General features: G+C 30.4%; 2 protein-coding genes and 1 pseudogene across 3 annotated transcripts; 1 reads left to right on the top strand and 2 right to left on the bottom strand.

Moving 5' to 3' along the window:
- Nucleotides 1-1,744: 1,744 nt before the first annotated feature.
- LOC149891796 (uncharacterized) lies at nucleotides 1,745-2,423 on the bottom strand (annotated as a pseudogene).
- Nucleotides 2,424-9,519: 7,096 nt separating this feature from the next.
- LOC149891795 (ubiquitin-fold modifier 1) lies at nucleotides 9,520-13,232 on the bottom strand. 2 transcript variants are annotated; one of them, XM_090079812.1, is made up of 6 exons: nucleotides 13,071-13,232; nucleotides 10,340-10,396; nucleotides 10,152-10,209; nucleotides 9,907-9,946; nucleotides 9,775-9,807; nucleotides 9,520-9,627 (listed from the first exon to the last, which is right to left on the bottom strand). In XM_090079812.1, coding segments are annotated over exons 1-6 (258 nt in total). In that variant the 5' UTR covers nucleotides 13,073-13,232; the 3' UTR covers nucleotides 9,520-9,559. The 2 variants fall into 2 exon arrangements, with proteins under 2 accessions (XP_089935938.1, XP_089935939.1); XM_090079813.1 differs by lacking the exon at nucleotides 13,071-13,232 and adding an exon at nucleotides 11,812-12,604.
- Nucleotides 13,233-13,558: 326 nt separating this feature from the next.
- Nucleotides 13,559-14,305, top strand: LOC149891794 (uncharacterized). The gene has a single exon (XM_090078003.1). It carries the CDS (start codon nucleotides 13,559-13,561, stop codon nucleotides 14,303-14,305), a length of 747 nt encoding a protein of 248 aa, XP_089934129.1.
- The last annotated feature ends 993 nt before the right edge of the window (nucleotides 14,306-15,298 follow it).

Genomic DNA, 15,298 nt, shown 5'->3' with positions numbered 1-15,298 from the left:
CAGATAAAATACTCAGAAAAGTCAATTTTAAAACAAATATTAACATAGGTAAGAATTTTAAGAATCAGGCCAGAATTGATAGCAGAAATAATCAAGTATAAAACGAATATTGATCCAGATTAGAAGTTTGAGAATCATGCTAGAATTATACTGAGCAGTCAGTAGATGGACTTTAACACACTTAGAAATATCAAATTAAAAACGAATATTGACACAGGCTAGATATGAGAATTAGGTTAAAATTACACCGAGCAGTTAATCCGCTTTGATTTACTAATTTGATACGAATATTGACGCAGGCTGGAAGGTTAAAAATTAGGCTAGAATTGCACCGACAAGTCAGTAAAATTCTTCAAATCACTTTTTTTTCATATATCAATTTTAAAATGAAAATTGACATAGGTTTTTCTGGGAATTAGAGTAGAATTTCACCAAGCAGTTACCTAATTCACTTTAAAAAGTCATTTTAAAACGTATATTGACATGGGCTAGAATTTTGAGACCTTCAGACTAGAACTATATTAATATTAGGGGAAGTGGGGCATAACAGCCCCCATAACGTTTAGATTAATGAAATATGAAAATAAAAACGACATTTTTTTTTTAAAGTTTATTTCAATAACCACATTATCAAGCTTTAAATTGCTGCAATTAAGAAAAAAGTAAAACGGTTTTCGAAAATGCTATTACACAAAAATTACACTTAGTGAAAAAAATGGTTATGTCCCCATTATGACGTACAACCGCACCCTCACAAAAATCGTTGGGTTTACACTTTTTTATGGTACATTTTCTTTAAAATTGTCACAGCTCAGAGTGTTTGCTGATTTTATTGCACGTTTGCATACTGTCTAGGCATTCTTTGTATTTACAGTCTGAGTTTTCTCATTCGAAATACTTACAATCTCTGTAGGTGTAGCATTTTTTGTTTCTACAGTCTTGGCAATTGTTTGAGCATTTTTGTTTTTTCTAAATTTTAGAACCATTTGCTTTTCCAGTTTCGCTTTATAGAATGAACTGATGAGTATACAGGGTTGCCACCAAATCAGGGAAATCAGGGAAATTTAGATACAATCAGGGAAAATCAGGGGAAATAGTTGATTTTGGAAAAAATTAGGGAAAATCAGGGAACTTTTAATTTTTCTTTAATGTTTTGAAATGTTTTCTAATAAATATTTTTCTTTTTATATATGTATACACACACACACACATTATATATATATATATATATATATATATATATATATATATATATATATATATATATATATATATATATATATATATATATATATATATATATATATATATATATATATATATCTATCTATCTATCCCTTCAGAGTTCAAGTTGATGGGATTGTATTGTAGTTTTTATATTTTTTTCAAAAAACAATTTCATATGTTGATTGAAGTATTTAATTACTTATTTTAATTTTCAAACAAATTGATTGGTTCATTACTCATTGGGGGATTATTGTATCTGTTTTTTTAGAGATAAAAATGCTCTGGGGTTAATGAGTAAGTTTGGTTTGGAAGTTAAGTTTGGGTGTTTGAATGCTGGAAATATCAGGGGGAGATAAGCAAAGTTTTAGTAAAAAATCAGGGAAAATTAGGGAGAAAAAAGTGAAATTTTAGCGAAAAAATCAGGGAAAATCAGGGAATTTTGTTCTTTAATAACGGTGGCAACCCTGGTATAGCTGTTTTGCCTTTTCGGCATCGTTTTCAAGGTTACTGAGTTTTCTCATTCGAAATACTTTTCTGCAGGTGAAGCAATTGTGAAAGAAGCCATAGATATCGAGGACAAACTTTCTGGTTTAGAGCAAGATGTCTGATACATACATGGATACATCTTGCAGTCAAATAGTTTGTGGTTGAGACTTGGTGGTTAGATTTGGTGTTGCAAAATGCAGCTCAGGTAATGACCTGTCATAAAAAACTTCAGGATTAAGTGGATTTATTTCCTTCTTTCTAAAACAATTTACAGCCATCAACATGTTTGCAGATTTCATATAAGCTATTCCAAACAGTTCTGGAATCTGATATTCAGTCACAATTCTAGGATAATGTGTACGCAACCAAATACAAACTTCATTCGAATACTTGCTACTAAATGGTGCTATGAATGTGGTGGGAAGCAAACAGTGAAATTATCTTCACTTGCTTTCATTATGAACTCCATATTTTTTTGTATGACCATCTAATAATGGCAGTACATGCTTTTTTTTTGGAAGGCATTACAAAGGACAGAAAATATTCGAACCACTTCAAAAATAAATCTGTTTGCATCCAACCGTTAGGGTGATACGATGCAATAGCATCCGGAGGAGCTTTTTTGATAATATTTACATTCTTGGGAGCTCTAACACGGGGAAAATGATCAAGGGGGGGGGGGGGGGCACGTATAAACTGGAGGCACTCATGAAAATTTCGATTGTTATTGTTTTCCCTCATTCAGCTGATGTTAGAGTTCCAACTTGTTTTCTACCCCTCTTTGCAATTACTTTTGACACTTTTTTTTGTACTGAGGAAATTCCTGTCAACATTACATACATTATTTAAAGTTGTATTATTTTCATCTATGCTTTTAGTCAATAGTTCAAAGACGGGTTCACAGCGGGTCGGTTAAATTCCAATCGCTCAGGCTCCAGAGGTTTCCTCTGGCATACGCAAAGAAATACCAGGATTACGTTTTAGAAACTTTTTTGCCCACTGGTAGCCTACCATTCCTTCTTATACTCCATTTCCTTCTTCATTACTGATTCAAAAACTGCTTTCATGGAATTTTCTTCTCAGGATTGTCGATTTGTAAGACGTTTGTATTTTCTAACCATATTAAGTAACTATATGGTTAAAATAATAATTCAAAAAATACCAAGTTATTAATATCATTTCTTACGTTCTCTATCAAAGGAAAAAATATAATAATAATAATGATAATAATAATAATAATGATAATAATGATAAGAATAATAATAATAATAATAATAATAATAATAATAATAATAATAATAATGATAAGAATAATAATAATAATAATAATAGTAATAATAATAATAATAATAATAATAATAATAGTAATGAATTAAAATTAAGAAATGCATAGTTATATACCTATAATATATAGTAGTATAATAATCACCAGATATACATAAATGTAACAAGATATCGATTTATACTCTTTGCTTTATATTTTAATCAAAAACTCATTAATAAAAGTTAAATAAAAAAATACGAAATCTAATTTCCAACTTCTCAAAACAAAACTATTTCTATTCAAGTTTTTACATGAACACTTTCAAGTGTGACGATTGTAATTATTGTCATTCGTAATTATCTAACTATGATAAATATCAAAAGTATGCGGTTGTGCCTCCTGTGCGTCTATGCGATTTTGCACCGGAGGACAGTTTTTAGAAAGAATACAGTTTCATAGCTTGTATATTAGGTTATGTTGATATCAAAAATGGTTTTCACTTGATGAAATAATGCTGATAACACATGTTTAACACTAAAATCAAATATTGCTTAATCCTCAAAAGAAAGGTCTGGAAAAATATGATGTAAATATAATATTTTTATCAAAATAAACATTTTTATGCACAACTTCTCAGAAACCAACCAGGCACTCTTTTTGACATAAGCGAAATGAAGGAAACTGTTTTACCGACGCATGATATATTTTTTGCCATATAAGATAACATTTTCTAAAGGAAAATCTTTAAAAACGGTTATGCCTCCATATACGGATTTGCCCCCCACTTCCCCTAACTATGTGAGAAGAGCACCTAGAATTATAGAACTAATTTTTATGTGAATCTTTCAGAATACGACTTTAATTGAAAAACAGCTCCAGCAGCCTTAAGAACTTACAAATTTACTACGTCAAACGACCACACTGACTGAGTGTTACCGATTGTATGTCCAAATGAACGGGACATACAATCGGTTACACTCAGTCAGTGTGGTCGTTTACTATACTTTAACTTTCCAATTGATCAAATTTTGGTATAATTTTTTTTAAAAAGGAGTGGAACACGGTAGATGTTGGATGTTAAATAAGCTATGCCGAGTCGATGATACTGTTAAAATGATAGAAAAGTTGGTAAGGGCCAAAAAAAACTCAATTTCTGGATTCAAGAAATTACAGATTTACAGACCTTCAAGCTCGCTCTCTTTTTCTTAGGTAATGGATGCTCCCCTTTTATGATCTTTTCTTTTCTTATCCTTGGATTCAGAAGAAACTTCACAAAGTGTAATAACCGGATGTGCTAACTGAAACGGTTAACCCAAAACTTGGAAACCATAAACACCGCTGATTTTATTTTGATGTTCACAACAACAAATTAATCTAAATCTCCAACCTTTTCAATCATTTTAACAGTATCATCGACTCGGCATAGCTTATTTAACATCCAACATCTGCCGTGTTCCACTTCTTTTTAAAAAATTATACCAAAATTTGATCAATTGGAAAGTTAAAGTATAGTATACACGAATTATAGAACCTATAGAAATGTTAATTTTAAAACGAAGACTGACCCGAGCTAGAAATATCTTTATACAATTACACCGAACACCCAGACAAATAACATTACACCGAACAATCAGACAAATGACATTACACCGAACAGTCAGTAGAAGAACTCTAACACACTTACAAATGTCAAGATTTAAAATATAAACATTAAAATAGGCTAAAATTTTGAGATTTAGGCTACAAATTGGAGGATATGGATAAAGTTGTAATTTAATCCTAATTTCCTTTGATCATTTAAAAGTTGTGAATTTAGAACCATAACCAAAAAAACCTTTATGCCCGTCTATAGTGCTCCGAAACAATCAACCAATTACAATAAAAAGTTTATTCTTACTCAAGTAAGAAATACAAGACAATACAAACGTTTAATCTCTGCCTAAAAATCAAAATCGGCTGACCTCTACACACAAACTCGTAACTGACATCTCTAAATATAATCTGTCTGATGACGAAAAATAACTTTTAACTAGAGAATTAAGTTTCCTATCAACTGCAACACACACATCTAATCACATATATATCTCCAGCATTAACAACTTTAAACGCTTCTGCGACAACACTGCTATAGTAAGAATCCTTCAGAAAAACATAGGCAACCGCTCCACTTAAAATCTAACTGGACACCTCCCAACATGGAATACGCAAGCTTTAAATTACTTTAGAAAAGTAGATGAAGAAGTTTCAGCTTTTCTTTACACTCACACTCCTAAAGACAAAAGTAAATTACTTCCCAGTTCTAATTTTCCAGTGATTTTTCTTTGTCACAGTTTAGTCACCATATTTTTCAAACCGACAACTTTAATCTATTACTGTACAATCGACTAAAAGTTATAATACAGAGTGGGCTAAATCGCTAAAACATTTAAAAAATAAAGAAGTTTTTTTTCTTACTAATTATCTTCTAAGTTTCTTTTTAACATTAAAATGTACATCATGGAGTTTTTCTTTGGCTGAAATAAAATATTAAAGATACAAACGTAAAAGATAACATCTTTCAATTGGTTCCCGTTTTCCCCTAAAAAATGCCTCCCCCTCCATCTGCTAAGTGACTTTTTATGACCCGAGAGTGCCAACTATGTGGGGTGATTGTATATACATCCGAGGATCCCTTAATGCAAGTTTTGAAATATTTTATTTTCGTTCGCAGAAAAAAACTGCTTTTGAATCTTTCAGTAAAGTATAATTTTAACAACATCATGTGTCAATTAAAAGTGATTCTAAAATCTGAACCACTGTAGAAAATCAATAAAACTTGGTGGCAATACACCTAGTAGGTGCATCAATATGTGGGTAAAATTTCAGCCTGATTGCATCTATATTTCAGGATTAATTGCAAATGTAGTCTTACCTTTTTGCATTTTTTGCAACTATCATCAAGAAACCTCTCTGTTAAAAATGCTCTCTTGATATCAGTGTCATAGTGATAACAATTATATATACATATAGTAATATACCGACAATTTTTATATTAAAAAAATTTCATTACCATTACCATTTTAATGTTAAAGACTGAAAATTAATTAAAACAAAAATCCTTTGTTTTGGCTACAAAATCATATTTAATAAACTTTCTTTTTTCATGTTTGAAACCCTAAAATACTATTTTGATACTACTTTAAGGATAATTTAAGGCACTCAAATTACATCACAGATGTCAAACATTTTGACCCATTTTTTGTTTAGTAGTATAACAAAAACTTTAAAAATGCTTCTTTTATCATCTAATTATTTAAAAATCTTGCTTCTTCTTTTAAAAACTGGATACATTTTTTTACAATAAAGTAAAAAAAAAACATGTTTCTCGAACTTTGGAAAGTTGAAAAATCCTGTAATTCTTGAAATAAAAATTTTTTAAATGAATCTACACACAAAAAAAGTTTTCTTTGATCAGAAAGGATTTTGTTCTGTGGTTAACAACAGTTACACAATTCTTAAGTATCTTTCTTAATTAATAGACTAAAAAGTTCTTAATTATCTTTAAAAAAAAAACTAGCGTAACTTCTTAAAAGTATTTTCTACAATTAAGTTGATAAATTTTGTTCGCGAAATTTTAAAGATGCCTATTTTTTAAGTCCAAAATGCAGTTCAATAACCTACTTATATATTCTGAGTGGTTTTTGTCTCTTTTAAAGTTTGACCCGTGTAAATGTAAGTCCTGGTGTGCAGTTTCAACTGCCTGTTCACTGAAGAGTCCTAGCAGAGATTGTTTGCGATTGATGAAGCCCTTGACACAATATATCATTGTATGAACTTTATGCTACCCTTTTGGGTTGCCAAAATTATATCTTGAACTGATCAATTTTGTTTGCGTAGTCTACTTCCAGTGCGATTCCAAAGCATGATTTGATAACTAAACTAAACTTTTTTAAAAGTGTCAATTATGCCAAAAAACATTAAAAACAGAAACTTCTTCATTATGTTGTTGCCGAGTGTCCACATTGTTGAGCAGTTTTCGACATTGGTTTCCTTCGAACTCCCCTCCATGATTGGGAATTGGTTTAATGTGAAGTGCAACTGGCCAATTATCAGCATCTGGTCAGCTTTGAGGATCTTGTATGGGTGGTTAACGATACCCGGTAGAAGATGTAGCTCCATCAGTGGAATGATATCCGAGAACAGGGTGTTTTCTGGGCCAGTGATGACGGACTGGTGAACATTCCCAAACATTTGAACTTTGGCCTAAACACTCCTTAATTGATTGAACTTAGGGTTTGGAAGTTTCCTCAACAAGAAAGGTTATTTGAGTCAATCTTGCATCAAGTTCATGGGCGCATCCTTGAATGTACATGAAGTCTGCTAATAATCTTGGTAACCTTCATATCACAAGCCACATTCAATTTCTGTGCGTTTGCATTAACTAATGACCAGATCTGGTAAATATTTAACTGATTCTCTGTCAGATCTTCTTAAACCGCTACAAGAATTTGCTTTTTCACTTTTGTATTTTTTGAAGTGTTTAGGTAATGAGGAGTTTTTCTTTGTTTTTGTCAGCTTCCTCTCCTGAGAAAACATCAACAATGTTGATGCAAAACTTTAAAAAACTCTTTCCACCATCGATGTCAAGCCTTACTATATAGCTGCCTGCAATCGCTCGTGACCAAACAACCTGATTTGCAACACTTGATAAATTTTTGCAGTGAACAACCAAGTGACTTGTGCTTAAAACTGTTTTTCCATTATAGGTTTTAATTTCGATGGAGGTGAAAAAATCAGTCAATCTCCTGGTTTGGTTTACAGTTCTCACCAATTTTTTATTTTGTAATTTGATAATCCAGTGTTCATTTGGATATTGATGAAGTGTTGGATATTCAATGCTGAAGAGTACCATAGCACGGCTTGGACCTGTAAAAAATATATTTTCAACAAAATTGTTTTGAAAAATTTGAATTTCAATATCTTTATCTAATTTTTAAACTCAAAGTAAAAATGTGTTTTTTTTTTTAATTGACAAAATCAGTATCTCTTAAAAAATATCATTCAATAAATATCATTCAATAAATATCATTCAATATTAAGTTTGAGTTAAATATTTACAGCTTCATTTTAAATGATTTTATGTAACTGATTTTTCCTGGTGTAATTGGATGAAGAGGTCCTCCTGTTATTTTTGCCGAATTGTACTTTAGGGAGATACGTCCTTGCTTGCGATGATATTGGATGCCATCTGCTCTGCCACTATTGCATCTTGAACAGATGAGCCTGCATGTTCTCTTGAAAAGCCTGCATGATCTCATGACACTTTGATTGGGAGCTATCATGCGACAACCTATTTTCTAAAGGCTTAAGATAAGTACTACACAAGGAAGGGCTTGCTTTCTCATCAATCTTAAATTTTCACAAAAACAACTTTTTATTTGAAATAAAGAAAAAACTTGAACTTTTTGTATTTTCTCTATGTCTGAATCACTTTATAAAACATAAAAACATTTATTTATAACTTTGCAGGTAAAATCTTTAGTCTAAATCATAAAACGTCCGCCATCATCATATGAAAAAACGAAAGGAAGAAGGATACTGGAAAGGATGGAGGGAATGGCGAGTTAAAGGGTGAACTTGACAAAAAATGATTGAAAAAAATCCATTTTAAAAAATATATAATTGCCTACAAATTGAAATATTAAATCAAAAAATGTTTTACTTATTTTAATGCACAAAGTAATTATTTGAATAAATAATATAAAAAAAAACGAATACTACTTTGAAAATAGACATCTTAAACTAAATAATGTGCAACTTTATAGTTACACACAACAAAATGATACCCCATTCAAGACCATTCACGTATACTCCAAGAGAACTAGAACAGACCGTTCCTTAATTAATTAATAAGTTTTTAAATGAAGATGTATTTCTTTTACGGGATTTTGATTTAAATCTGAATTTTTCTCTGCAAGATAAAAATTGAACTTTCCTGTTTTTCGCTTGCACCCTTCATATTTTGTAAGCAATAGCGTGCGTGTAATTGATTCGTAGAATTTATAAAACAAAAATTTATAAAACAACTTATAAAACAATGTACCCAAATGGTACTAAAACAGAAAAACGACAATTACAAGCATGAGTCACCTGTATATCATATAACACAGTTCCTATTTTTAGACATGATTTATTCTAAACATATTTGCATGATAACATTATTCTACGAATCAATTACAAGCACGTTATACCCCTATGGAAATTATTTTCTAAGCTCATTATGACACTTGCACTCGTTTAGTACACAAATTGTAGACTTAATACACTAAAAAACGCAAAAAGTCAATATTACATTTGGCGTAAATCCTGAAATATAGGTGCGATGAGACTAAAATTTTTCCCATATACAAAATAAGGACAAATTGATTTTCCGAAATTTCTTAAGTGTTAAAATACCTTTGACCAGTTGTGACATATCTAGTGAAGATATTTTCATTACATATTTACACAACCGATAATAAAACATTTGAAAAGGTTAAAAAATTAGAAAATCAAAAAATCAATTGCAGCTACTTAAATATATTTATTTCTATTATATCAGTTCTACAGCATTCCTACTCTATCGCGTGGTATGAGGCGCAGCTCTTGTCCGTGTTTTAAAAATACATTTCCTAAAAAAATTAAAAAACTGATAAATAATAATAAACGACAAATAAAAGAAATTGTACAACAATAAATCGAAAAAATGTTTCTAATAATTCAGAAAAAATGACAGAAAATAAATGCTACACTTATAATAATTCTAAAAAATATCCTACCTGCACTTTGGGCCGGGTTTATACCAATTCCATCTAAAGAAAGAGTTAAAGAAGGGTTAGGCCAATCCAAAGTAAAGGAAATTGAAAATAAAAATGATACTTATAAGTAAATATAAAATTTCAAACTCTTACCGTTGGTAATAATAGCACTTGTTGCTGGTGGTACATTAAACTAAAAAAGTAAAAATTATCATGAGTTTGCATTACTTAAAAATAATAGAAAAAATAAGTTAAATCATAAAACTTTAAAGGGACACAGGAAGCACTTATACTTGTAACATTCACGCACTATGTTGATGTGAATGTGAATTCACACTAAAATTGAAGTTATTATGCAACAAACCTTCATAAAATAAAACGAAATAATAACAACAAACCTCTTCTGCTGCAAACCTAAGTACTGCAGTGAATGGAGTATCCTCTGGTACATTTAAACTAAATATATATATATATATATATATATATATATATATATATATATATATATATATATATATATATATATACACATATACATATGTATGTATGCATTCATAAAAATAAACTTTTAAAAGCTTAAACTTACACTTTGTAAGGTAATTTTGGATCAGATGTTAATGTAATTTTAAACGTTACTTTTGACCTGGAAGCAAACAGAAAAATGAATAAAAGTTAGTTAACTTTTTCTTTTTTAAAGTTAACTTTTCTTTTTTCAAATATTAATTTAAATTAAAGTAGCACAATAGGATATTATTTGGTCTTTTATGTAAAACTTTAATTTAATTTTACTTTAATGATACTAACATTTAAATTCTAATGTGGTCTTAAAGATCGTAGAACTTTCAATGCCTAATAAAGTTAGCAGCAAACAAAAGTAGTCAATGAGAAAGTAGTTCTCCAAAAATAAAGTGCACCAGATGTAATTTCTGAAAGTTTACATCAAACAAAATAAAGATTTTTGAAAGTTAAGATCAAAGAAAAATTTTTTTGATATTTATACTGATATTTAAAAAAATTGGTATACTAATCCTAACTTAAACAGATAGATTGGCACAAATACTTGTATCCATTTATAAAGGGCTTCTGTTACTTTCAATGGATAGCCTCAAAGATAAAAAAACACATTTTAACCATTGAAAATGTGACTCATTCACATCTTAACTATATGATTATCAGATTGTCTTTGGAATACTTCTGTTTATCCAACCCAACTTCAAAACTTTTTTACTTATAGTATGAAGTTGTATCTAGCTTAATGTTGCTAAATACTTTACACCACCTTTAATATCTGCTCCTACTTTGAGGAAAAGTCATTAGCCACTTAACTTTTGTTTTTAATACTATTAGTAAATCATAGGTCACTGTAAAATGCAAAAAAATTTAAACTATTCATACTCATCTGTAAAAGCATGATTGAAAATATTTTGGAATAAATATGCTATTTTATTTTATTTTTCGCTACTTACATATTTTTTATATCAAATTAAAAAGCATAAGGTTTATTTCACATTTAAATAACTCTCTTCTTTGTGCAGTCTTAAAGATATGAGTTTCATTTTCTCATTTTTTGTAAGAATTCAATTCCCACATCACAATTTTTATCCACTTAGTTCCTCAACAACAACAAAAAACAATTTTCACACTCACAAAACACAATCATCTTTCACAACTTCTTCAATACCTTCACACTACTAGTTGTCGAGTCTTCTGAGTTAGAAAGATCAGGTCAGAGTGACTATTGTCACTTTCACATGACTTTTTAGCTTTGATTTTTAAGGAACATGATATCTTTTGTATTTGATCAAATTATCTTAATGTAATTTCTTTAACTCAAGAGACAATGTGGCAGTCAATTTTTGTTTTCTTCTATCATTTAAATTTCTGCCTTAACAGTAGTCTTGAATAACTTCAGGTCATATTAACAATGATTAAGGTGAGAAAAAAAAAAAAAGTATTCTTAAATGAGAAAATGAATTAGTTGAAATATCTAAAATAGAAAACAGCATTTCAACTGGAGTTAGTTTTCTATACACAAGCATGAAGTCTATATTAGCTTACATATCTTGATAAAGGGCCAAATTCTATTGGTTTGGAAACCTGATAATAAACTTGATGGAGCCATTTTATCAAAGACCATTCAGCCAAGCTAAACAAGTTGATAAACAGAAACTGATTTGACTGCAATTCAAAGCATCCATGAATCAACTGAAACATTGAATGTACTCTTTATAGGTCCAACAACTGATCTCTCCAGTGGCTATATTTTGTTTAAGGTGTGTAGCAGAACTTAACAACAAGAGTAAAGTTTTTCTTTAAAATTAACAATGTGTCATAAGATAGTTGGGTTTTATAGTTGCCTAAGATTGACATATTTTGGTTTTTTGTAAGGCCTGCATTAAAATGACTTTTTATCTTTTAAGGCTGCAAACTGCATTCCATATAACATCTAAAGATATCCATCTCCACTTTTTTCTAGGCATGATCCCTAAAAAATAAAACATGAAAGGAAGAAGAATAAGAAAAAAAAAAAAAAAAGAAAAAGAAAAAGAAAAATGATTGGAAAAATATCAAATAAATTATTTAATTCATCAATTGAAATGTTTACATTTAATAAAATAATTAAAATTGTATTTTGCACAATAAATGATTGATAAATCAATGAGCTCAATAGAATGAGTTTTAATGACTTTTAGAAAATACAGTAAAAACAAAAAACAAACAAAATTTCTTTAGTCCTTTTTCCCCACAAGAGATTTAATGCAGTTTTTTTATAAAAGTTCAGTAATGTAAGTTAGATATTTTAATGTAAATTATTAAAACATGATAAGTAATAAATAGTTAAATATACCTCTTTCATTCAACTAAATTTCTAGATGCTTGGACATAGTTTGTCAAAACAAACCACATAAAAAATGCATTCATTTAGTTCCAAAACACTTTTATCAAACATTTTCAACTTTATGGGGGGCAGATAACTTTCCCTCACTCTTTCCTACCATAGATTGTTCCAGATATGCTTGGAATAGGATAAACATCTAATAGATTCTACCAATCAAAAAAGTTCTCAAATTTTACAAGTAAATTTCTGAATAGTAAGGTAATAATGATAATACCACTTAAGTACCTAATTAAATTAGAAATATACAGATTTAAGAAGTTTATTAGCTAGACACATTTATATTTTTCTATTACTAGCACTGGATTTTTGTGCTGTCATTAGATTTTTGTGTTGTCATTAGATTTTTGTATTGTCATTAGATTTTTGTAATAGATAGCTTGTCACTCTAGATCTTAAAAATTTAAAAATTTCATCTTACATTTCTTTAAACTATGCAGCTATAAGGAAAATTGTGCTCTAGTATAGAATAATGTTGAATCCACAAAGAGTTAGTTGATTGCGCTAGACAAATAACCTGATTTATGGATTCCAAACAAATTTTCCATAATATGCCATCTTTTATTATCGCAATTTGTTTTGCTACGTCAGCGAAATAGAAACATGGGGAGATCTGAAGTCCTATAAATTATGATTAGCTCTTCAATAGGGAAAATGTATAGGTTAGATAAATTTGCTGCAATTACGTTTATTCCAACATATAAATAATTGTTATAAATTATAACTAATTATCAATTTACTACTCTCTTGAGAAATATTATAATCGTCGCGTTATAACTACCATTTAATTTTTTATTGTATTGATCTACTTTATTTGATAGATAAAACCTTTGGAGTTAAGAGGTTATTATTTCAATTTATCTATCAAAAAATAAAAAAAAAAAAAAAAAAAAAAAAGAAGTAATTTTCATGGAGAAATATCTACGTCCTGAAAGATTTGACGCGAATCCAAATTCTTCAACATCAGGTAAAGAATGGACTCACTGGTTTAAAACTCTCGAAAATTTTTTCTTATCTTCAGAATCTACATCTGACGAAAAGCTAAGAATATTAATAAACTTTGTATCACCAACTGTTTATGAATATATATCCGATTCACTATCTTTTGAAAATGCGATCGACGTTCTCAAATCGTTGTACGTTAAACCAAAAAACGAAATATTTACTCGGCATCAATTAGCAACACGTAAGCAACAAGCTGGGGAAACACTAGACGAATTTATACAAGCTCTCCGAACTCTTGCAAAAGATTGCAACTTCAAAGCAGTAACAGCCGATGTTTATTGTGATGAGTCTATTAGAGATGCGTTTATCACTGGCTTAAACTCAAGCATAATACGTCAAAGGCTACTGGAAAACACGACACTCACACTAACATCGGCATTCGACCAAGCACGCTCATTAGAACTTGCTCAAAAGCACTCGGAACAGTACCAATCTAGCGTACCCCAAATCAATGCAATTCATAATGCAAGAAAATACACTAATAATCAGTTAACTTCACCTCCGTCCACAAAACTGTGCTACTTTTGTGGAAACAATCGCCATCCACGCAGTGCTTGTCCTGCTCAAGAAACAACATGTCACAAATGTCAAAAACGAGGACACTTTGCAAAAGTGTGTAAATCAAACAAATCATTAGCTAAACCAACATGAAACGCACCAACCGGCTATTGAAAAAGAAGCATACGCGATTGTAGAAGCTCTTCGGAAGTGGAAACATTATTTGACCGGACGCCATTTTACCTTAGTAACCGACCAACAAGCTGTTTCGTATATGTTCGATCAGAACCATCGAGGCAAAATTAAAAACGATAAAATTATGCGATGGCGTACTGAACTTGGTTGCTACAGCTACGACATACAGTATCGACCAGGAAAGTATAACCAAGCAGCTGATTGTTTAACACGTTCCTCGTGCTCCGCTTTACTGACTCAAAAATTATCAAACAATGAAGGCTAACTTTGTTCGTATATTAGTAACAATAAAGTAAAATTAGAGGAGCTTCATAATGCTCTCTGCTACCCAGGCATCACAAGAATAAACCATTTTGTCCGCTGTCAAAACTTACCATACTCTATAGAAGAGATTAAAAGTGTCGTAAACCAGTGCATTACCTGCTGCGAACTGAAACCTCGATTCTACAAACCACCCAGTACTCATCTTATAAAAGCAACCCAACCATTTGAACGCCTTAACATAGATTTTAAAGGCCCACTTCCAACATCAACTAAAAATCGTTACATCTTTACAATTATTGATGAATACTCACGATTCCCATTTGCTTTTGCTTGCCCTGATACTTCTTCCTCATCGGTAATAAAGTGTTTTAAGAATCATTTCTCGTTATTTGGCATGCCTGCTTATGTTCATTCTGACAGAGGAAGCTACCTAACATCAGAGGAACTACGTACTTTCCTTCATACTCGAGGCGTTGCAACGAGCAGAACGACACCTTATAACCCTAGAGGAAACGGACAAGTAGAGCGCTTTAACGGAATAATATGGAAATCAATAACATTAGCCCTCAAATCGAAAAATCTACCAGTCGAAAACTGGGAAATCGTGTTACAAGATGCCTTACATTCGATACGTTCTCTACTCTGTACTGCAATAAATGCAACACCACACGAAAGTTTCTGCAATTT

Source organism: Hydra viridissima, unplaced genomic scaffold (assembly GCF_058129835.1).
Source record: "Hydra viridissima isolate aposymbiotic clone 2 unplaced genomic scaffold, HvirCarnegie_v1 scaffold_2, whole genome shotgun sequence".
Taxonomy (NCBI): domain Eukaryota; kingdom Metazoa; phylum Cnidaria; class Hydrozoa; order Anthoathecata; family Hydridae; genus Hydra; species Hydra viridissima.
The sequence above is the reverse complement of the archived record's forward strand: the minus strand, read 5'-3'. Positions and strand labels throughout refer to the sequence as shown.

Bases quoted from the DNA above. Each gene is read 5' to 3' on its own strand.
- LOC149891795 (XM_090079812.1), bottom strand. The intron at 9,947-10,151 runs GTTTGTTGTTAT...TTACTTTTTTAG, and splicing joins TTAGGTTTGCAGCAGAAGAG to TTTAATGTACCACCAGCAAC. The intron at 9,628-9,774 runs GTAGGATATTTT...TAATTTTTTTAG, and splicing joins AAACCCGGCCCAAAGTGCAG to GAAATGTATTTTTAAAACAC.
- LOC149891794 (XM_090078003.1), top strand. From the start codon at position 13,559: ATGGAGAAATATCTACGTCCTGAAAGATTTGACGCGAATCCAAATTCT.